The sequence below is a fragment of the Porites lutea genome, chromosome 14 (genome assembly GCF_958299795.1).
Source record: "Porites lutea chromosome 14, jaPorLute2.1, whole genome shotgun sequence".
Classification (NCBI taxonomy): Eukaryota; Metazoa; Cnidaria; class Anthozoa; order Scleractinia; family Poritidae; genus Porites; species Porites lutea.
In genome coordinates, this window is record NC_133214.1 from 17,733,805 (window position 1) to 17,755,976 (window position 22,172).

Sequence of the window (22,172 nt, forward strand, 5' to 3'; positions counted from 1 at the left end):
TTTCCAATCAAACCTTCCATGCATGGCTATATCTGGGCATATGGACGACTGTTTTCGCATGAGTAATGTTTTATGCTTTTAAATCCACCTTTTGCATAATCTTTTGTGAAGTGCTTTGTCTCTTCCATGGTTTATAGTCTAGATCTACAGGAAATAATCTTCTGATGGACAGAAATCAAAAGCTATTTTCTGTTCCAGGCAGAATATAGCTCAAGGCTAATCTTTCTTAACCTTTCCCTGTTCGCATCATGTTGGCATCTGGAGAATCTGATTGTGTGAAACGAGACTTGATGTTATCATAAACCTTTCATTCGCTAAAGTTTGCTGTATTGTTGCATCGCGCGAGTAAATTTCCAAAACTACATTCATTTAGCTCGAGTGTGCTCTTCCTGATCCAAATAAGTCTCACTTGAATTCCAAAATTCACAGTTCAAAAGCTTAGTTCCTCTTCTTGGTCTACTTGTACGCTACCAAAAAACCGAATTTAAAACGGGTAATACAAATTTATTTCCACGGTTCAAACCCGCCCATTCATAGAAACACGCACGTATTGCTAATTTCTTTGTTACTGATGAGTGAAATTGACAACTCCACTACGTTCCAGTGCTCTGTTTACAATCTAGTCAACTTCCCTTGTAAAATATTTCTTTATACTTTGATTTTACGCTTGTCCATCTGCAAGACCAAATTTTCACATCTTCCTAATTTATGAAAAGTAACTTGCAGATAAACCAATATTTCTATAAGTGTATTTCTTCGTGTTGAAATATTTGATGGTATTTCCAACGCGTGAAAAAAAATTCGAACATTTGATCATAAGCGTTGCATTGTACGCTTTCTCATCGAAGTTTTTTCAACATGCATGTAAATCATACTTTGAAACTACATCCAGTGGAGTGCACAGTGGTCGTTTTACACAACATTGTTCTTTATAAAGAACAAAAAGTCTGAATGTCACAAAATACTAACAAAACAATCTTTAATATTGTGGTTTATGTGCTGGGATACTTTTGAATAGGTTTTAGGTTTTCCTATTCCCAGAAAGTAATTTTCAGGATTTGTAACAATGATGCTAACATTAAAAGGTTCTGTGAGGAGAAATAAGTTTGATGTACATATTCATTAACTGAAAGATGGTTGATAAAATGCTTTTAAAATGAAAATACAGAGCCACAAAGCCGCAGACTACCATTGTTGACTTGATTTACTTGCTGCTGAAGTTTAAAAGCCCTGAATTTAAAATGTCAATAGTTTATCAGATGAAACCTAATTTTTGTGTTCTACACTAATATCAAACGTAAGCTTGCATTTGAAATCATAAATGCAGTTGCTAAATAATTATACAAATGTAGGTCCAGTTAAACTACAGATGTATGCAGTTAATAGAACAGGTGTGAGAATGTCATAAAGTAAGCGTCAGACAGCCTGGTTTGTAAATGTCACATTTTGACACATAAATGTGGGTTTCATTTAATTATTAAGACTGATTTACATGGTGCAACTTTGTTGTAAGTAATATGCTTGCAAATTAACCTGTGAACAGGCCTTTGGTCGAGCAGGGAACTTTCCCTTCCCTTTTCTCACTATTTTTTCCCCAAACAGAGAGCCTATTCACAGGCTATTGCAATTAAGATTTCTCCACAACTTTTGTCATGTTAATGATACCTTAACCACTAACCTACAACTGTCATTGGCTTGATTCATAGATTCATTTCTTAATAGTATTTCAAGCACACTGGCTCAATTTTCCCTGCTCTCACAGGTGTCATCTTATTCCTCCCCCTAAAAAGATCGCTGAGTGTTTGAGTGGCTGATCTTGTCTGCGACATGAAGTCAAAATTTACTTTATGCTCCATTAAAAATGCTGGAAATGGGAATTCTCACATTATATCAATTGACAGACTTTTGTCATTGTCTTTTCATGCAGCAAAGAGGGTAACCAGCTCCTAGTTGGCTTGCTAATTCAATTAGTTAAAGAGCTGAACTGGTATCACAGAGGTTAGGGTTCGAATTGTGGCAAGCCTGAATTTATCAAGACTTTCATTTTCCAACTACATAAGTTGCACCTTTAACTGCGAGGATATTCTTTACATTAAATGTAGAAGTAAATAAAGGTATCAATAAATATTGTTTGTTCTCTGTCTTTTGGAGAGCAATGCAACTGTACTATCCGAAAGGAAGCCATTAGGCAGCAAAATTACAGAAAATCAAAAGTCCAGGGTAGATAAGGGATGACACCCAACACAAAATTAGAAGATAGATTTCTGAAAAGTTGATTTCTTTATACTCCAACTTTTTGCATCTCTGTTTTCATCACCAGAGGTGTGAGTTTCTCTTTAGTGCTTTTGCTAATCTGTCCCTCTGAAATCCACTTGATAAGTCATTTTAGTCAATTGCTCAAGTGCTAATTCAGGCATCATATTTCAAATTAGAGAATCTGCATGTAAAGATGCCAGTTTTGATTTCAAAGCTGCAATTTTGGACTTAAAAGATGGAAAGTAAGGAGACCCTTCTCCCCACATCAAGATGGTAAAATGATGCATTTTGGCCTTTGTTTGTTTTTGGGGGGAATGGGATACTGATACTTTAAGGCCAATGAAACATAACTGCCTCATCATTATTTTTGTTGTAAATGCCACTTGCGGTGCCTAGTTGCCACAGCTACAATTCATGACATTAGAATTTGGGTCAATTGAAGGAATAGCGTTGACATGTTGTGCTCAACATCCCTTTCCCTCTCTCTTGCAACATTGGCCTCGAAATTGGACAATTCCACCGAAAAACCATTACAAAACAACATTAAGGCAGGTACCAGAGCAGTGTGACCCAAGTTGAGTGTCCTTGATTGTAGTTGCAATGCTCTAATGCAAACCTTGTACTCTGACTTGATTTGCTAACAAACATCATTTTAATCTTTATAACATTTCAAGTTCTATTTTCTTTCCCAAGGTCAATTTGAATAGCCAGAGTTTCCAAAAACCAGCTCTATCATTGCCAATGCAACTTTGTGATGCATGGGTAGATTAATTATTTGGTTCTTTGTCAAGTAGATTGCCAGATTTCCAGTCATCAGGCTTTATCTCTGGCATCATCTGTGATGCATAAGCAAATTCTCTGAACTGTAGCTAAGAAAATGAGAGCTGAGGAGAGATGCTACTTTGATCAAACTTAGCTTCATTTTTCTCCTGTAATTACTGCATGTTTTGGTTATTGGCGCTACATGGTGTAGCAGCACATTATAGTAAAGCCACAAAAAGATACACAGACTAAGTTATCTTTAGCTCACTCAACCGAGAGATTCCTATTTTCGTCTTGGCCAACTTAACTTCCATCTCGTCTGAGTTAATAGGTTATTGTGTTGTGTTTTGAAAGCCTTTAGTGCGTGTAAACACCATTTTATTGACTAATTGTTAGATCAAAATTATTCTTTAAGAGCTACTTAACTTACCTGAAGTAGTGAAATTATTTAAAATTGTTTTAATTTGAAGGTAAATGGCGTTTCCTTTCTCGCCTTCCAAAACACACCTTCCACTTTCCCGGGACTAAATGTATTCACTGAGAGGCCGTGACTTGTTCGTTATAAAACGCGCATCGATTGGCTGTTCCTTTTATTAGGCGCTTTCTGATTGGACGGCGTGGTTTTCGTGCAGGGCGGGGAAGGCAAAAGGTGTCGCGTGGAATGCGGCTTTGGATAGTTTTCCCAGTTCACAGTTGTTTCGCTTTTTTAGGACGTTTGTTTTCCCGTGTAATTTCTATGCAGTGTGAAAGTGCTTTTCTGGATCAAGGATTTGAAAGCTCACTGACGTTGATTGACCCCGAGTAGCTCGAATTGTCGGAGGGTATGGCTGTGAAACGCGATAATTTGTGTGGCTCATCAGTTTATCCAGGATTTGCTTTATTGAAAACAAGTCATAAATCGTCTTTACATAGAGTTAAAGCTGGATAACATCGTAAATCTTTATTGATTGTTAATGCTAAGTAACTGCTATGTCACCAGACTTGTGTGTTCCTTTATCGAAGTATTTATAGATGTTATGTAGGGTGTTGTATTGCGTCTATGCCAGCATACCTTCATCAAGATGAAATATCGAACTCCATTTAATTTCGTACTTATTGTAGGTAATCGAAAGTCCGTCCTGACGTTTCACTTTTTTACCTTTTAGGCTTTCATCCAGTCTATGGGAACAATGGGTGAAGTATCGACAGATTATCGCGACGCCGAGGAAGATCAGTGGATGGAGCAGCAGAGTTCAGCGAGGCTGTTTGAACGATCTCGAATCAAAGTACTTGCTGGTCAGTAAATAAGCATTCTTTAGCCGTTATATGACTTAGAAAAATCGGCTTCAACTTCTAAAATCGCCTCGTGGTTTTTATTGCTCATAGTAAGCATGTCTGTCTACAGGAGGGCTCTTTTATTATTCAAGAATTTGATGCTAAGGGTAAATTATTTATCACCAAACCTTGAATTTCGTGATCGCAAAGTAATATTTTTAATACTAAGCTCATACTTCTTTGTATAACCAGTTGTCTTCTTCTTAAGCTCTCTATTTAAAGTTTGAAACATGGCCTAGATCAGCAAGAACTATTTGCAATGCCTACTGCATGTACGTAAAAATAAACACAGTGAAGAGAATTGATTACAATGAGCCGAAAAGAATGGAAATAGAATATTACATCTGCGATCATCTGATTTCATCAAATATAAGCATAATGCTTCAGGCTTCCTGATTAGTTTAAAACGTTAATTTAGTTTAGATTGCCATTAGACGAGACAGGAGAGAAAAGCGAATTATATAGATATGTGTATGCTCAAAGAGTCGAAATGTTCTCGAATATTTTTGTTTTTATCATTGCGGAGGTGTGGTCCCAAGGATTGCGTGATTCTTTTTGTTTTGACTGGAGAATGTTTTGTATGCGAACAAAAACAAAACTTCGCTTTCAGTAAAAACTCCTATCGTTTATTTGCCTGTTTGTTTTCTCTTTCAATAAAGATATTTTTTGTCGTAGCAGGTTTGAGTAAAGCAAAAATGTCTTGAATACTAATTTAACATTCGGTCACGGGAAATTCATGGGAACTTCGCATGATCGACTTTTCATCACAACTCAGGTCTCTTTTTGCTCCATCTGAATTTTTTTTCCGTGTAAAAATAGGTTTTTTCGAGAATAGGTAATCAGATTTTGATCGATAAATATTTTCCCTGGTGCTTAAACGTTTGTTTTCTTAATTTATCTAGCATGACGGTCAAGTTTATTTATACCAGTCCCAGTACGCAGTGTTGGCGATATTTACACTTAATACGTTGATTTTAATAATTTTTGTATATTTATGAGCAAACATATTAATAATGAATTCTTGAAGTTGTATTACATTGTTTGGTTAAGACTGAGTTTATTCTTAAATAAATATTTCCAAATATTTAAATTCTTCATTGTCACACAACATTTTTGAGTGCTGTCCCCCCGATAAACCACTATCTAGAGGATAAGTTTGAGTGAAAACAATTGCATTATCCACCGGATAGAGATTTATTTATTGCATGACATTATCTGCCTTTTAAACAGATAGACCCTATAACTAACTTATTGAAGTTGATGCCTTAGGAGGTTTTCTCTCTACTAGCCCACAGATGATTATTTTGGTCTGTTTTTTTTTTTATGTTCCTAAATAAGGGTTATCCTTTTTTATTTTTATAAGGATATACATCTGGATTCTCATTAAGTTTTAAAGTAGACAGCCAGGATGTAAAAGGAGGCAGCTGGGCAATCAAGTGTTGTAGGGAATTTAAGGATTTCACTCCCTCACTTTATCCATTTATCCCAAGAAATAAATGGCTCAGACTTCAAAGTACCCGGTTTTTTAGCCGGTTGATGGCACTTAATGAGAATCCTGATATATTTTGACTTCTATCTGTATAAATGCAAACTATATGGTGATATCTTCATTTGCAGATGAAAGAGAAAAAGTACAAAAGAAAACATTCACAAAGTGGGTCAACTCACATCTTCAGCGTGTTAACGCAAGGGTTAATGACCTCTATCATGATCTTAAGGATGGCAAAAAACTCATTCTTCTTCTCGAGATCCTGTCTGGTGAAAAACTGGTAAGAATCAGTTTGCAAACTACTGCTGTTCAAACCTGTTTGTATTTTGATATGATCTAGTAAAGATTTCTGGGCTGGAGCTATTAGAAGCCCACCTTACGGTAATTGATACATCAGATTCCCCTATGGCACCAGGTGCAAAACAATTGGAAAACCACAATAAATATGAATAAAATTCTTAGTATAGCTCTTGCAAAATCTATCTATGAGAAGCAAATGATGCGAGTTATTCAAGCTTTGATGGACCCAATATACTAAGATAATAATATTGTAGCTGTCATGTTGTATTATATGTATGTTATTTTGCCATCTTAGCCCACTGACACATGTAAAGTTCAAAAGATGTTAAGCTGTAAAATAATGAAGAGAGGGATTAATAACATGTATTTGGAAGACAAAAATGTCTACTGTTTTCTTTAACATAATAGCTGTTAGATGTTGCTATAGACATGTATGGTTTGGATGTGAAAAATATTTTTTTGAAATATTTTCTCTTATCTTCAAGTTTGTTTAATGGTGTTCGTGGCAATAATGTTAATTTATAAAGAAGGGTTGGACCTCATGCAAAAAATTGAAATACCTTAATTTTATTTTGCATTATTTTCTATACCATTGCTTAGCAAACTAATGTACTGGGGTACTTGTCTTGGCGAGTCTGATAATTAACTGAATTTTTCTACTCATCTTCTTGATTTTCAGCCCAAGCCATCTAAAGGTAGAATGAGAATTCACATGCTTGAAAATGTTGACAAAGCCCTGACCTTCTTAAAAAAGCAGAAGGTACAGTTTAATGTAATCCTTCCTGTAATAATAATAATAATATTCACAAGCCCTGTTTACTTGAACTAGAAGACATCATGTCTTTTTACACATTCAATGCACTAAAAATCGAGAAACTGTAAAAACTGTAAAAATAAAAACTGAAAGTTTTGAGATATATTTCGCTCTTCCAGCCTATTCAGTCAATAAGCCCTTTTACAACAGCAAAATTCTTTAAATTTTTCAAAGGTTTCAAGCCAAAAAATGGAGTACATTGCATCAACTTGAAAAGTGTGCATTTATCACAGATAAAGGGGCGGGGGGGGAGTGGTGACAGGGGGCCAAACCTCCCACCTTCGCATTCTCTTCTTCTGCCCCCTTTTTCTTTGCTTCCCTCTTTAGGCCCTTTTCGATTTCTAAATGTGAAGCATTGTTGTCCCCCAATAAAGTTCTCCGCTTTCTCACCCTGTTATAACACCTACCTCCTATTCCTCTTCCACCCCTTCATTCTCCCAGACACCACCACCTGTCCTCCCCACAAATAATGATATTTTGATTCATTAGGTCCATCTGGAGAACATTGGCGCCCATGATATTGTCGACGGAAATAACAAGATCACATTAGGTCTGATATGGACAATCATCCTTCGATTCCAGGTACTAAATGTAATGATCCTTATCCATAGAAATATTTCGGCCAGTGTAATTTGATTAAATGCAAAATTAAAATAGGTGGATAGTAACACACATACGTTTTGTTAGATTTCAGATATCACCATAGAAGGAGAAACGAAGGAGAAGAGATCTGCTAAAGATGCTCTGTTGCTGTGGTGTCAATCCAAGACAGTCGGGTATGTTAAAAAATAACAAAAGGATCATCATCATCATCATTTATTAGCCTTTTTTTACAGCAAATTTAACAGGATACAGAAGGTTGTTAGGCGAGGAGACCTCAAGAAACCACCAGGCTTATAAAGAGAGGCCACCTCGACATCACAATCCAGGATCCTGTTTTAAGGGTAGTTAGAATGAGAAAGTCGTGCTGTCTGTCCCTGAAAAAGTTTCTGCAAGTTCATAATAGTTTGAGCTGATAATAACGGGAGTTTTTTGGCAATCAATTATCTGTAAGTTTTGCCAGGATTGAGCTGTAGTCCATGTTATTCAGGTTTCCTTAGTAGCAAGGTGTCCTTAACCCTTTAAGTCCCAATGGTGACCAACATCAGTTTTCTCCTAATGATATCCATACACTGTCAAGAGATTATGTTATGAGAATTAATAAAATGATCACCTAAGAGAAAATGCCTTGATCTTTTATCAAATTCTCTCAACACATTCTTTATGGAAATGTATAGAGATCAGTTTGGAGAAATTGTATGTGGATATTGGGGCTTAAAGGGTTAAGGTGGGAGGTAATATGAGTCACTCCTTTATTTCCTTTTTACAATAAACACTGTTTGGGGGCAAGTGAAATGTAATGCTCTGCTCGTTTTTTAATGTGAACCAAACTTTTTCAAGATCCCTCTGATATCTTTGTAGATTTTGTCGTAGGTTGTACTTTAATGACAGAGATTTTTGTGATTTTCTGTACTAATGTGCATAATCCTCTTGGATACAAAATATAGGTATCGCAATGTGACAATATCCAACTTCACCACAAGCTGGCGTGATGGACTGGCATTCAATGCACTCATTCACAGACACAGGTACTTCCGAAAACTAATGTGATCCTATGGTCTTGTAATACTATTGTCAGCAATTTTAGGGCACAGTCAAATCCACAATTCATCAATTTGCTGAGTGCGTTGTTGTTATTTTTTTTTAGACCTGACCTGATTGAGTATGACAAACTCACCAAGAGTGAACCTGAGAAGAACTTAAATCTTGCATTTGAAGTCGCAGAAACACAGCTGGAGATCCCACAACTGCTGGAAGCAGAAGGTATTGTAGAAGCCTGTTCCAGGCTCCACGGTAGTTGTTATAGCAGACCATAAAAAGTTGGGCAAAACCCCATGGGGGCTGGGGACAGATAGGAAAGCAGGCCTTGTAAGCATTGTTTTTAATACCTTATTCTGGTATACCAGTTCCTGGTATACCCTACCATTGGTGAGTTTTGAAAGTTTATATCTACGCTATTGTCAATCACTTGGCTTTGCATGGTGCATGTGCAGAGACTGAGTCAGACAAACTTGGCAAGTGTGTGCAACCCTCCTACATCGCACATTTTGATGCAAGAAATGTTTGTTTTTGGGAGTGGGTGGGATGTAGTGGGTAGACTGAAGTATTTAAAAAGCTGCTTAAGGCTCTCCCCTTCTCTGTTTTTGCTGCTTGGCTGCTTTTTTTGCTTGTCTGCACTGAGTAAGAGCCTGTTACAGGCTAGTGTTGTAGAAAAAATATATATTTTTAATGTGATTCTTGAAATGGTGCTTACAAATCTTGTGCTCTTTGTATTCTTTAGATGTTAATGTTGACTTTCCTGATGAGAAGTCAGTCATGACGTATGTGGCTGCTTACTATCATTACTTTGCAAAAATGAAAACTGTGGAAGTCAGTGGCAGCAGAATTGGCAAAGTAAGTCAGTTTGTGTCTTATATCATTTCTTGAACTTATGATTTATTAGAAAAGGACTGCAAGATCATCTGAACTGTAAAAGGACTGTTATATAAGTAGTATATCAACTTAAATCACAGCTTTTTCATCACGCTTCAACCCTGATCCTGGCTTGTGGTTCCGCTGACTTTTATCCCATGACCCTTGATTCACCAGCTGGTCTCTCTTTAAATGAAGCTTACTGTGTGTTGGATGAAAGTATTATCTGGATAGTGGACTAAAACGAATATCAAGGTTGTCAAAAAAGGCTGAGGGCCATGGATTTCCCCTGGCCACTATGAGGGTGACCCCCAGCTAGAGAGAGAAAGATCTGCCAGGTTTCATAACCACTCCACTATCGTTTGAATAGCCACACCCCAGAATTTTGCGCACAGATGGAAAACTTAGACTTGTGCATAACTTGTGTCCAGAATTGACTCTGGTAATGGTGGTTTAAATGCTTGTCATACAATGCCTTCCTTTTTCATGTCCCTCAGTAAAGGTTTATACATCCTGTTGAATTCTTTTCTCAGGTAATTGAGCGCATCAAAGAAAATTCAGAGTTGATTGAAGAATATGAGAAACAAGCCACAGATCTCCTGGAATGGATACAGATCACCATTGTAAAGCTGTCAGACAGAAATTTTGCCAACACGCTTGTTGGTGTTCAGCAACAGATGCTGGAGTTCAATCAGTACAGGACACAAGAGAAGCCTCCAAGGTGAGGGCATTAACATTTGAACCCTTTAACTCCCAATAGCAGCTAAAGTAAAAGATTCACAAAAAATTTAATTTATTTTTTTGTAAATTCCTAAGATTTAAATAGTACTATTCAAAAGTTCTGCAAAAGAGCTTTCATTTGAATGGTAATACCATAGGATTTCTTCAACAGACTTATAAGTTAGAGTGACAATTAATTTTGCCATAACTTTGTCAAGATGTCGAAAGGTTAATCACACCTTTGATGTCACTCTCTATCAGTGTCTTCTATATCCAATCAATTTTATCCTTGTTGTCATCATTGTCATTATAGTTTGCACCACCACAGAAAATCATGTAAAACTCATGGTTTGAAACAATTTTTTCTTCTGTTGCTTTGATCTCAGATTTGTTGAAAAAGGCAACCTTGAGGTTCAGCTGTTTATCCTTACAAGCAAGCTTCGCGCAAACCATCAGAAGATGTACACACCTCCGGAGAACAAAGCATTGAGTGACATCAATAAGGTATGCTATTTTATTTTGTTCTTGAGTTTAAACACAGTCACAGGGTTGTCAGAGGTAGCCGGCTGCCGGAGAAAATCACCAACTACTTAGTTAGTATCGGCGAACTACTCTGTTTGGCATTTCTTTAGGGATGGCATTTTTTATATTAAATATCCCTGGACTGGCCGCTTATTTTGACAACTCAGCTGTCTACTTCAAAACTTTCTGACAACCCTGAGTCACCAGGCACTTTGATTGCAAAGTGAGAGCATTACATTGTGTTGAATTGTTCAATCTTGGTCGACAAGTTGAATTAAATATTATTTTAGTTTTAATGTTAATAACATGGTTAGCGTCGTACAGTTGACAGTGTGACAATCTTACATTGGTGAAATAAGCAGCTTTTTCATGACCTACAAACTGTCAAGTCTGTAGATCAGAAAAAACAAAAAAAAAGGGAAAAACAGATACTTTGATACTCTTGTTCTTTATAGGACATTGCCATATTCTTTCAAGGAAAAAGTTAGAATTTGTTATTATACTTATATTTTCTTTTGTAACCTTTCACATTAGTTTGCATTTTAGAAATATCCTATTGCATTTTTATTATTGTACCTACAGATGTCAAAATATGGTACTGTAGACCAGGCAGCTACAAACTCATGATTTTACTCAACCGTATTTGTTTTAGCTATTCAGAACACTTAAAAGTTCTTTTTATTATGATATTCCTAGCTATACTCCCTGTAAATTTTGATAGTGCCTCTTTAATTTGGTTCTTAACATTATTTTTCTATCACATGTAGGCTTGGGAATCATTGGAACGAGCTGAACATGAAAGAGAGCTTGCATTGAGAGAAGAACTCATGAGGTAAAACACCGATCAGTCACTTGAATCACTTCCTGGTGAACATTCTCTCATAATCAGTGATTTTGTTTAATATTTACTATTTCTTCATTTCTTAGACAAGAGAGGCTTGAAATGTTGGCTGCAAAGTTTGACAGAAAGGTAAATATTGTCGTAAAAGTCACTATTATTTTAGATCAGGGTATAGGTTTCGTAAGAAATCCACGTTGATTAGCTTAGCAGTTCTTAATCTTAAGAAGAGCACCACTTTTTGGGTTAATTTGTATTGAACTCAACAACTGAATGGTTATTGTTGTTCAACTTTTAGGCCGCTATGCGAGAAACTTGGCTGAATGAAAACCAGCGGCTGGTATCGCAAGACAACTTTGGAAATGACATAGCAGCAGTTGAGGCTGCAACCAAGAAACACGAGGCCATTGAAACTGATATCATGGTATGATTAACTTAATTTCTCCATAATTTTCATTTACTCGTGATGGGTGAAGAATGGTCTCTCGAGTTTATAAGAACTGGCAATTCAGTAACAAGTGATGGTATGCTACTTTTCATAGGCATATGAAGAACGTATCAATGCCATTGTTCAAGTTGCTGATGAATTACACAAAGAAAACTATCATGAATCTGACAGAGTTCAGTCCAGGTTTGGCTTTTATTTATTTTGACACTTAGTATTTTACTCTTGTATTCTTTTTAAAAGGCAATTTACTCTAGAAAAAAAATAATGGAGCACACTTTCTTTATAACTTTTCATGAAATGTCTGTGTTACTATGAAATGATGTTTTGTGTTATTTATTTTGCAGGAAAGACTTGATCTTGCAGCTATGGGAACAACTTCTTGAATTGCTGAAGCGCCGTCGTTCTCGACTTGAGAAAAGCATGAAGTTGCAGAGAATATTCCAGGAGATGATCAATGCCATCGATTGGATGGATGAAATTAAGGTAATGATACAATAATTTATTCCCATAAACCAGGCTGATTCTATTAATATGTGCAAGTTTTTTAAGCTCCTTTCTCGGCTAGCCAAGTTTTAGTGCTGGTATATATGGGCTTTTGCACAAAATTTGTTTTATTGTTCTAAGGGTAATTTTTCCACTAGTTGAGTGGAAGATAATACACATAGCTGGAAAAATTTTTTGAGGAAGTGTCTGCATCAACCATTACTTAACTTCCCAAAAACATCTGCAGTTTATTCTTTGTTGTGTTAGTACATGTTGTAAATATTCATACCAAATTTTGGTCATGTACTCTTTGAACGCTTCTGTAGTTTTTAGTTTGACAGAATTAAAGAGTAATGACATCTTATCAGAGTAATAGCAGTAAGCTTGATTTGGCCACCAGCTGCATACAAGATTGTGGGCCAATTACCTGAATGAAGATAAACTTTAACTTAGATTGATTTTTACTTTATGATTTTGTTTTTATTTTAGATGGGACTTCTGTCAGAAGATTATGGCAAACACTTGCTTGGTGTTGAGGACTTGCTGCAGAAACACAGTCTTGTGGAAGGAGACATAGCAGCACAAGCTGACAGAGTAAAGAATGTCAATGAACAGGCCGAGTTGTTTTTACAGCTGGACAATGAGGAAGATGGTAAGAATTGTTTGTGTTAAGTTCTTTCCAAAGTTTAACCCTTTCATTTCAATAGAGACAGTAAGTAGATTGATCTAACCTGTGAGTCTGTGGTTAAAATCTAAATTGTGATCATTCGATAAGTCAATGAAAGCTACTGAATGTACTCTCCTGTATTACTGTTTGTTATACTTTTAGTCGTGAAGGAAATCTTATGGTATGAGTTTTAAATGACACCTCTTCACCTACATATTTACTGGTACTTTTTGCATTCTGGTATTTTATCACATACAGTTTGGAAGTTTTCTCAAGTGTTCAAGTTTAATCAAATTCTTGGCTACTATTATATAAAATGGGCCATTCATTGGGCAAGGATATTAAGTTGATATTGAGGCTTGATAGTTTAAAACATCTACAAACTCTTTCTTTATTTTTTGGACAGCACATGAACAAGATTCATTTCAATAGCCATGATTACCAACTTAAACCTTTCATTTTCTCATTGCAGGTTACCAACCTGATGAAAACCAGATCAGAGACCACCAGGCTGAGCTGGAAGGAGCTTATAACGAGCTTTTGCAGCTTGCCGCAGCTAGGCGTGCAAGGCTGGACGAGTCCCATAAGTTACAGACCTTCTACCGTGATGCAGAGGAGGAGGAGATGTGGGTCTCTGAAAAGACGCAGTCGTTGCAGTCGACTGATTATGGACATGATCTTAATAGTGCCATGCTGCTGTTGAACAAGCACGAGGTTAGTGCATTATATAACGAAGTTAAATTTATTTAACACAGTTAACAACCAGGAGTGTGGGCATGGTCAGCGGTCAGTTGTTGGGCTCAAGCGCAGTGAGCCTTGCTAGCATCACCTCCATGTGCTTAGTTCAACGTTTTTCTGGCAGCCACTCTCTTCGTTTAGCCTTTAAATCATTCTTTTACCCCCATTCCTGCCCCCTTTTAGTTTTCCACTGATAAATCCGCGTGACAGGTGCCTGGTTCCATTGGCGTGGGGGCTCATGGCTGGAGGGCGCTGGTTTGCCAGCCAGGGGGGCATAACTCTGTGTAGGGGCTGGCTGTGCCAAAAGTTGAAGCTCCTGGACATCTGGGGCACCCACCTCCACTAAGCCACGCAGTTGTGCCCTTCTTTCATCAAAGTCATGCAAAATTTAGCCATATGAATATGCATTTTGGTCTGTAATACCCCAAGATTGAAAAGGGAGGTGGAGAATACAGAAGATAACAATATTTTATTTTCTGTGTAATGTTAAGAGAGCAACTGGTATGTAAGGCATAATAAACAGCACCTCAGGAACATAATAAATTCCTCCATAGCTTTCCCTTTTTACCAATGAGTAATGTTTACACTGGTGGTTTTCTTTCTTAGGCTGTAGAACGAGACATGGCCAAACGCGACACTCACACAAAGGCAGTACTCAAAAGTGGCCAAGACCTTTTGGACTCTGGACATTACTCATCTGACACTATCCAGTCTCGAATGGTCAGTATACAGAACAAGTGGATAAACTTAAATGATGTGGCTGCTTATCGCAAGAAGAAGATCCAGGAAAATCTCCAACTGCAGCAGTTTATTGCTGACTACAATGACATCATGTCGTGGCTGGACATGATGGAGAGGATTGTTGCCAATGATGATCTTGGTTATGATGAGGCTAGCGCTGAGACCCTGTTGAAGAAGCATAAGGTACACTATTGCTTGACTTTTCCCTCTTAAACGTGGCCAAAGTCAATATTGGACAAAAATTTAAAGTTTCATTTTGCAAAATGCCAATAAACAAATGGCACCATTCAAAAGAACTGCTAAAGAGGTTTTAATTCAATGGTCACACTTAAGGATTTCATCCACAGACTCAAAAGTTAGAATCATCTTGAACAGCATACTAAACAGTTCCACAGGAAAGTACTGCTCAGTAGCTTTCATCCCCAGACTCAAAAGTTATAACTTCCTTACAAGACTTCATCACTCGCTCTTGCAAGTCAAAAGATCTCTTTTGTGTTCCTTCAAGTTTCAAAGAGAGGCACAATTTTTTTGCATTCCTAAGTAGCACTGCTCTATCAAACATAAAGGTGATGAGCAAAATAGAAAATGATTAATAATTGAAAAAGGTTTTGATCACTAAACAAATTCTCCTCTACAGTATCTTAGACCATGTGAGGAGAGCAGTGTGGAGGTTATGCCCACTGATATTAGTGTGGGTTAAACAACCACACCTTCAGTGTTGAGTCTCCATGCAAACCACATGCCAAAAAGATATGTTGATCTTATGCCCTAATAATCTGTAAACGATTTTATCTTTAACAGATCATTGAAGAAGACATTGAAAACTATGCATCAGTGATCAAAGGCCTTCATGACCAAGTGGATGAACTTGGTGATGAGGACAAGACTTCGCCTGAGGTGGTCGACAGATGCCGAAAGTGAGTTAGAAACAAAGTGAATCATTTTAACACACTGAAGGTTTTCACCCAGGAGTCATTTCATAAGTGGGTGGAATGTGATCATCTGGCTGAGTAAATCCTGAATACGACTGTTGTTGAGAGTGACGGACATTTGGAAAGTCTTTGCGGCAACATGTTCAAAGTCAAAGTGTGTTGTATCATGTAATGCTGTCAACTGATCAAGGTGTCACAACTCACTTTGGCTCTGAAGATGACTACCACACTGGTTGTCAAAATGTCAGTCCCTTTAGACAACAGTCCTATTCAGGGCTTCACTCACCAGGAGAATCATATGCCACCCACTTAAGAGAGTGCATTATTTTACTGGATATGGTGGCTTAGATGTTATGAATAGTGAAGGAAAGGAGGGCTCTTGCAAGTTTTAAGGACTCTAATATTACAAGTTTACTGCTTTCAGTCCAGTTGGTCTCCAGTGGGTGACCTCCCCAATGATGCAATCTATGTCTTCTTTTGTAGTGTTGACACTCGCTACGAGAACTTGCGCTTACAAGCAGCAGACCGCCGACACAAACTCCTGGATGCTCTCTCACTTCATCAGCTCAACCGGGATGCTTACATTGTGGACAGCTGGATTAATGAAAAGGTTGGTGGTACTGAATGTGATTGGGATGATTAATTGGGTACCTTGTGCAGTGCTTTGATGTTTGATTGGGTATCATGTGGATAGTTTTGTCGGGCAGTGTGTGGACTGCTCCTTGTGGAAAGGAGATATATCTAGATTGCTTCTAGGATTAAAGTCAACTCTCGTTATAGTGGACACAATAGGGACCTTGAGTTATAGTGTCCTCATTAGCGAGAGTCCTTAATAGTGGGAGTTTATTTCAGTGAAACATCTTTAATAATTTATTTTTTGCCTGAGATTCAGCTGCTGTCCATATTATCGGAGTGTCTGTTATAGCTGGGTGTCCGCAAGGCAAGAGTTGACTGTTTATGTTTGTTCATGTAATTTCTTATCCTGCACCTGCCACTGTACTAGTGCCTCTACTACCACCAGGCCACATTGTCACATTCATCAGAATGCATCCTAATCTGGTGTTCCTGTGGCACCAAGGCAGAAATTTCCGAGCTATAACGGGCGACTGCAAATTAGCCACCCCTATTAATGTTGGCCAGGAAACTGGACTCCTTTTGACTCGATTTCTTTTTCATAATTTTTCTGTAAGTGACGAGCCCTGCTCTGTAATCGATGATTACCTCTAGTAGTAAAATTGATATTGAAAGGTTTTGTATAAAGTTGTTGTTGTTATTGAACTGTTGTTGTAGGTTATCATCCAAGCTTGACTTACATGAATTTTCTTATCTTTTGTGTCTTATAGGAGGACAGACTTGAAGCAGCTCTCACTGTTGAAAAGAGCATGGATTTGGAAGAATGCCAGATCATTGAGCAAAGATTCGAGGGATTCCAACAGGTTTGTAGAATGATGTCTGATTTAGAAACATGTGAAAACTAACCAGTTAATGTTCTGACATTTCGGCAACTTCACGAAGCCATCATCAAGGAATTGGGAATAAATATATGTGAGTTTGAAAAGAGATGCATCTAGGTCTACTTTGTTTATGCAAATTTAGAGTCCTCATAAACCCTTTCCAAACTTACATTTATTTAATCCCTGATTCCTTGATAATGGCGTCATGTGGTCACAGAAACATCAGAACATTATCTTATTAGTTTTTACATGTTGTACCCTATATTTTCAGGAAGCCTATAGTTCATAAACTGCTGGCTTCTTGAATAGGCTTTCTTGCCATTACCATTTTATCCCCTTAAATATTTTTAAAATTTATTGTTTTTGTAAATTATGAAATGAAAGAATGTTAATGGTTCTCTTAAACTATTAAGACATCTGGTCTATTTTTCATATCAGCCAGGTTTTTCTTTTATGTTTATCTTTTAGAACTTTTGTGAATGTTTATTGATTTAATGATGACTCAATTATTGATCACAGGAGTTGAATGCCAATGAAAAGCGTGTTGGTGTTGTTAATGATCTTGGTGGACAGCTCGTCGACAAGGGCCACATTAACTCTGATGAAATCAAAGACACGATTGATGGTCTTAACACAAAGTGAGTAGTGAATTTTTTTTGTGTATGTTACAAAAATCCCACACAATCAGGGAGTTTTAACCATCCCTGGTTTGGTCAATGTGTTGCAAAACTCCAGATTCTGTCCCAGCTGCCATTTTGTTTGGTGAAGGTCTAGACTGGAGCCAAAACATGAAGAAATTGGGACTAAGCTAAAAATATCTCTGATATAATTGTTGAAATGAAATAGAGTGATTTGTGACCTTTCCAGAAATTTAAGACACTTAGAGAAATGCTTCTGATTTCCTTGATTTTGTTCCTGACCTTTCCTGGATTTCTTGTTCTCGTTAGTCAGCTAAACCTGAAGAAACAAATTTCCAGTTATCGGGGATTTTCCTGTCATATGAAATCCAGACTTATGACTCTGAAGTATTTTCAAACCTCTCTCCACGCTGTTTTTTTTGCTTTTGAAATTAAAACGGATTCCTTGACAAAATTTCTCACGGGAAGAGTTTCAAAAAATTGAATATCTGCAATGACTTATTTTCAGATGGGCAAATCTTCGAAATGCCGCAGACATCAAGAAGGCCAAGTTAGACAAAGCTCTCAGACTCCAGCAATTCCATGCTGACATTACTGAGACCAAGGTATATGACATAAGCTTTTAACTTTAAACAATCAAAAAACCAAACAAATAAGCTACTGAAATTTGTCTCCCCTTAATTATATTGTGTCTCACTTTGTACAGTGTTTTTGTCAAATGCAGGTGTATTTTTGCTAGTTTGTTTTGTATTTTCCTACTTGTCATCACTCATCATAGTTAAAAGTACAATTTGAAGGGCAGACAATAAAGCTTTAACCCTTGAAGCCTCAAGAGTGACCAAAATCAATTTTCTCCCAACATATTTACACATAATCAGGAGATAAGGTTATGAGAATTCAAAAAATGATTACTTGAAGGAGGAGAGATTTCTCAGAGATTTGTCTCACCCACCACAGCCCAAGCTTATTCTGGTTTAACTTAAAACAAATAATGCAAGCACTGCAAGCTAATCACTTTATGGGACCTTGACTTATTTTGGTTTCGTAAACATGGCAAAGAGTCCCTATGAGTTGTCTTTGTATTTGTATGTATTTTTACTTTCTATATTTGCAAATTCTTGTTTTTGACCTCAATCAGCCAGCCAGAAGAAGTGTTTTCCTGGCCGTTTTTTGTTAGAGAAAATATTTGGAAACTGTGCTTAGACCAGCCAACCTTAGTCTCCCTCGCAGTTGTTTTTGTCTTGTCACACAATGTAGCTCCTCACGTTGGGAGGAGTGTTGCGTGACAAGCCAGAAACGGCTGCAAGGGAGACTAAGCATAACCTTAGTTGTGCAGGGCTGTTTGTTTAGAGAGAGATGACTGAAATCAGAAGTCAGTAGACTAATCTAACGCATTATCTCTTTCCTTTATAGCTGTGGATTACTGAGAAGTCAAGCCTTCTTCTTAGTGTTGAGGAAGTAACAAACATGAAAGATCTTGCAACAGTCATGATCTTACAGCGACGTCTGAACAGCATCCAGAGGGACCTGGGACCATTAGAAGACAAGGTAAGGTTCATTTTAACTTCACGGTGTGCTCAAGATTGTGCCCCACAGAAACTTGGGGCTTGAAGATATTCTATTGTTGTCTAATCTTCTACGTCCATAACCTATCTCTGTCACTAGTCCTAATCCTACATCATCATGTTAGTGTGACGTTTGTGAAGCATTTTATGACAGTTGCTATACAGACCTTCTGAGAAGAGCGCAAAACATCAGCTGGAGAGACAGTGCCATGCTTGAGGGGATCTATGCGTGACTGACACTTCTATATTTTGCTTCTTTCTTTTTTTTTTTTTATTTCTTGTGTTGTATTTTAACTTTATACTGAATATTATAAGAGGAGTACCCAATAAAGCTGTGGGGAAAAAAATCTTTGAGACTCAAGCAAAAGCATCTCCAGTTTTTGGGTCATTGTTATTGGGCAGATAAAGAAATAATCTCATCTCTCATCCTCTGGCACCCAGTGTGCAGAGTGCAGAGTGTACTCATGTAAGCTAACATACCCTGAAGGATTACTAGGGATTTGGGACTTGATTCCAGGGACCTGAGTACAGCGATGTCAAATTGTGGAAAGAAATCTCCATAAATCTCCCACCCACCCCGGTGGCCGAAGGATCACTTTAAAGGCCAAACAATTTTGTTGGGATCACCACACCTCAGACTCTAAAGTTCAGGCAAAATAAGTTTCTTTATGTTAGTAGACTGTTGATGTTCGTTCTTTTTATGTTGTAGGTCACTAAGCTTGAGAGCGATTCTAATAACCTTTGCTCTGAATACCAAGGAGTAAGTTGATTTGATTGATTGATTTGATTATATACACATTAATAATAGTAAGGAGACTCGATATCTTTGATTTAATCCTTACGTTTTATCCGGTATTGTACTGTTTTTAATGAAAATTTTGTGATTTCTTTGAAAGGAACCCGAAGAACCTATAATCAGAGAGAAAATGACTGTTGTTAGTAGTGGCTGGATTGACCTCAAGGACAATGTGAGTTTCTCTTTCCTTGTTTAACAGGAACAATTTCAACAATGAAGCTATCTTTACACACTTGGATGTCACGGTGTGGTGGAATTTTATCCTTGGTTCAAATTTTCCCTATGTTTTAAACACAGGGGCCCCTTTAAGGAACTTTTTGGGCCGAAGGCAATTATTAAATTAAAACTTGTTGAATAGTACCACAGCTAGCTCATAAAACGGTCAATTTGCTTCGTTGAGTGATTGAGTCATTTTCAAAATTATTGAAATTTAGATCTTGAATGCAAACTTGGTACACATAAAACAGCTTTTTGGGCCTGAAAGGTTAGTGGGACTTTCGATTAAGCAGGCCCTTGCACACTTACTCTCAGGATAAAAGAAATATAGAATTTTTAACGGGACGAAATTGAAGCGCAATATCTTTCTTATCACCCAAGTAATAACTGGTTTGCCTATTTTGTGTTGTTGTTTTAGGTAAAGCAACGAGATGAAGCCTTAGCAGAATCTGGAGAGCTTCAGCGCTTTGTAATCGATCTGGATAACTTCCAGATATGGTAAGTTAATGATACAATAAGAAATTCATAGACATTCAATAGAACACGACGTGGGACGTGTACCGTGCAGCTGCTATTTTTCAGAAATGTAGTTAGTTATTCTGGAGGCCCCGATTGTTCAGAGGATTGATAGCACTATCCAGCAGAAAAATATTTGTGAAAGGTTTGAGCCCTAGAAAAATATTTGGGAAACTAATTGTGCTATTTACTAGATAGAGATTTATCCAAAGGAAAGAGTTATCATCCTTTCGAACAATTAGATCCAGGTGTTCCATTTTGGGATCATTGTACCATCTACCCCTCCCCTAAGCCAACATTAACACTTACTTCTGACTTAAGGTGGATTTCCACTGTTGCGTAATTTTAACGTGTGCACGCACGTAAATTTTACGCGTGTAAATGTTACGTGCGTTCGCACGGAAAAATTACGCGACAGTGGAAATCAACCCTTAGGGCAAAATGTTGGCTTAGGGGAGGGGTAGGTGGGCAGTTTCCCAGAAACTTATATTGATCCCCCTTTTGTATCTCTGAAGTGCAGTCTTTTTGCTTGGACATACAATGTAGTATAAATGATCCAAACGAGAAAACTCGTTCATAACCGTTTTTTTTCAAGGCTGAACAACACTCAGAACGAGGTTGCATCAGAGGATATGCCAGTGTCTCTGTTTGACGCCGAGAAGATGCTGAAAGAACATGAAGATCTCAAGGAAGAGATCGATAGTCGTGAGCCAGACTTCAGACAACTCATGGCAAGTGGACCCAAATGGATCCAGGACGAGTCTGACCTCCAACAGCAGTCGTTGAAGGAACAACTTGACAACTTGGAGACTGGATGGAATGATGTGCATATTTTGTGGGAGAATAGAAAGAAAATGCTTATTCAAGCTTTGAACCACCAGGTATGGAGATGATGACTTCACAGTTTAACATAAATTCCATGCTTCTTCATTGTGTCTTTGAGAAAGAATGAGAAAGAAAGCCAATGGCGAATCTTCTTGATGTTGAAAAAAAAAGTGCGGGAAGGTTTCCTCTCTTTGGAACCAAGGCAACTGTTTGTATTGAACAGAGAGAGGTCTGAAACAAGGGGTTTGAAAAGTATGTGTAAAGAAAATATTTTTTATGATCATTTATGACTGCTAACCCAACTGTTTGCTGTGGTTTTCTTTTAGTTGTTTATCCGTGACTCTAAGCAGTGTGAAGCCATCCTTGGCCAACAAGAACTTTTCCTGTCTAAAGAAGAAAATGGAGTAAGTTTTACATGGTTTCACCTGTACCGCCTAACTTCTGGTTCAAGAAAAATTCGAAATTCAATGTTTTTATGGGCTGAAAAAATGGTAGTCTGCTCCCCACCCCTCTTTGTGTTGTCAAGTAACGCTGGAGAGTAGCGTTGCGTGACGACACAAAGAATGGCTGTGAAGTAGACTAAAAAAATGGCGGTGGCCTACTGACGAAAGAGGTTTCATCTGTATG

General features: G+C 37.6%; 1 protein-coding gene across 2 annotated transcripts in view; it reads left to right on the plus strand.

The window, feature by feature from the left end:
• LOC140925264 (spectrin beta chain, non-erythrocytic 1-like) overlaps positions 1 to 22,172 on the plus strand; it is a 36,927-nt gene that overhangs the window by 605 nt on the left and 14,150 nt on the right. The window contains exons 1-30 of one of the 2 annotated variants that reach the window (XM_073375254.1): positions 3,686 to 3,839; positions 4,164 to 4,293; positions 5,950 to 6,101; positions 6,801 to 6,881; positions 7,425 to 7,517; positions 7,623 to 7,711; positions 8,483 to 8,563; positions 8,683 to 8,798; positions 9,316 to 9,428; positions 9,980 to 10,167; positions 10,553 to 10,670; positions 11,456 to 11,520; positions 11,616 to 11,658; positions 11,825 to 11,950; positions 12,069 to 12,157; positions 12,319 to 12,457; positions 12,947 to 13,109; positions 13,597 to 13,838; positions 14,469 to 14,786; positions 15,405 to 15,520; positions 16,019 to 16,145; positions 16,879 to 16,971; positions 17,509 to 17,627; positions 18,136 to 18,232; positions 19,041 to 19,175; positions 19,902 to 19,952; positions 20,089 to 20,160; positions 20,623 to 20,702; positions 21,316 to 21,601; positions 21,872 to 21,949. In XM_073375254.1, the coding sequence (XP_073231355.1) occupies positions 4,179 to 4,293; positions 5,950 to 6,101; positions 6,801 to 6,881; positions 7,425 to 7,517; positions 7,623 to 7,711; positions 8,483 to 8,563; positions 8,683 to 8,798; positions 9,316 to 9,428; positions 9,980 to 10,167; positions 10,553 to 10,670; positions 11,456 to 11,520; positions 11,616 to 11,658; positions 11,825 to 11,950; positions 12,069 to 12,157; positions 12,319 to 12,457; positions 12,947 to 13,109; positions 13,597 to 13,838; positions 14,469 to 14,786; positions 15,405 to 15,520; positions 16,019 to 16,145; positions 16,879 to 16,971; positions 17,509 to 17,627; positions 18,136 to 18,232; positions 19,041 to 19,175; positions 19,902 to 19,952; positions 20,089 to 20,160; positions 20,623 to 20,702; positions 21,316 to 21,601; positions 21,872 to 21,949 (3,585 nt within the window). In that variant the 5' untranslated portion in view covers positions 3,686 to 3,839; positions 4,164 to 4,178. Of the gene's footprint in view, positions 1 to 3,685; positions 3,840 to 4,163; positions 4,294 to 5,949; positions 6,102 to 6,800; positions 6,882 to 7,424; positions 7,518 to 7,622; positions 7,712 to 8,482; positions 8,564 to 8,682; positions 8,799 to 9,315; positions 9,429 to 9,979; positions 10,168 to 10,552; positions 10,671 to 11,455; positions 11,521 to 11,615; positions 11,659 to 11,824; positions 11,951 to 12,068; positions 12,158 to 12,318; positions 12,458 to 12,946; positions 13,110 to 13,596; positions 13,839 to 14,468; positions 14,787 to 15,404; positions 15,521 to 16,018; positions 16,146 to 16,878; positions 16,972 to 17,508; positions 17,628 to 18,135; positions 18,233 to 19,040; positions 19,176 to 19,901; positions 19,953 to 20,088; positions 20,161 to 20,622; positions 20,703 to 21,315; positions 21,602 to 21,871; positions 21,950 to 22,172 lie in introns of those variants that run through there. The other variant, XM_073375253.1, reaches the window with a different exon arrangement.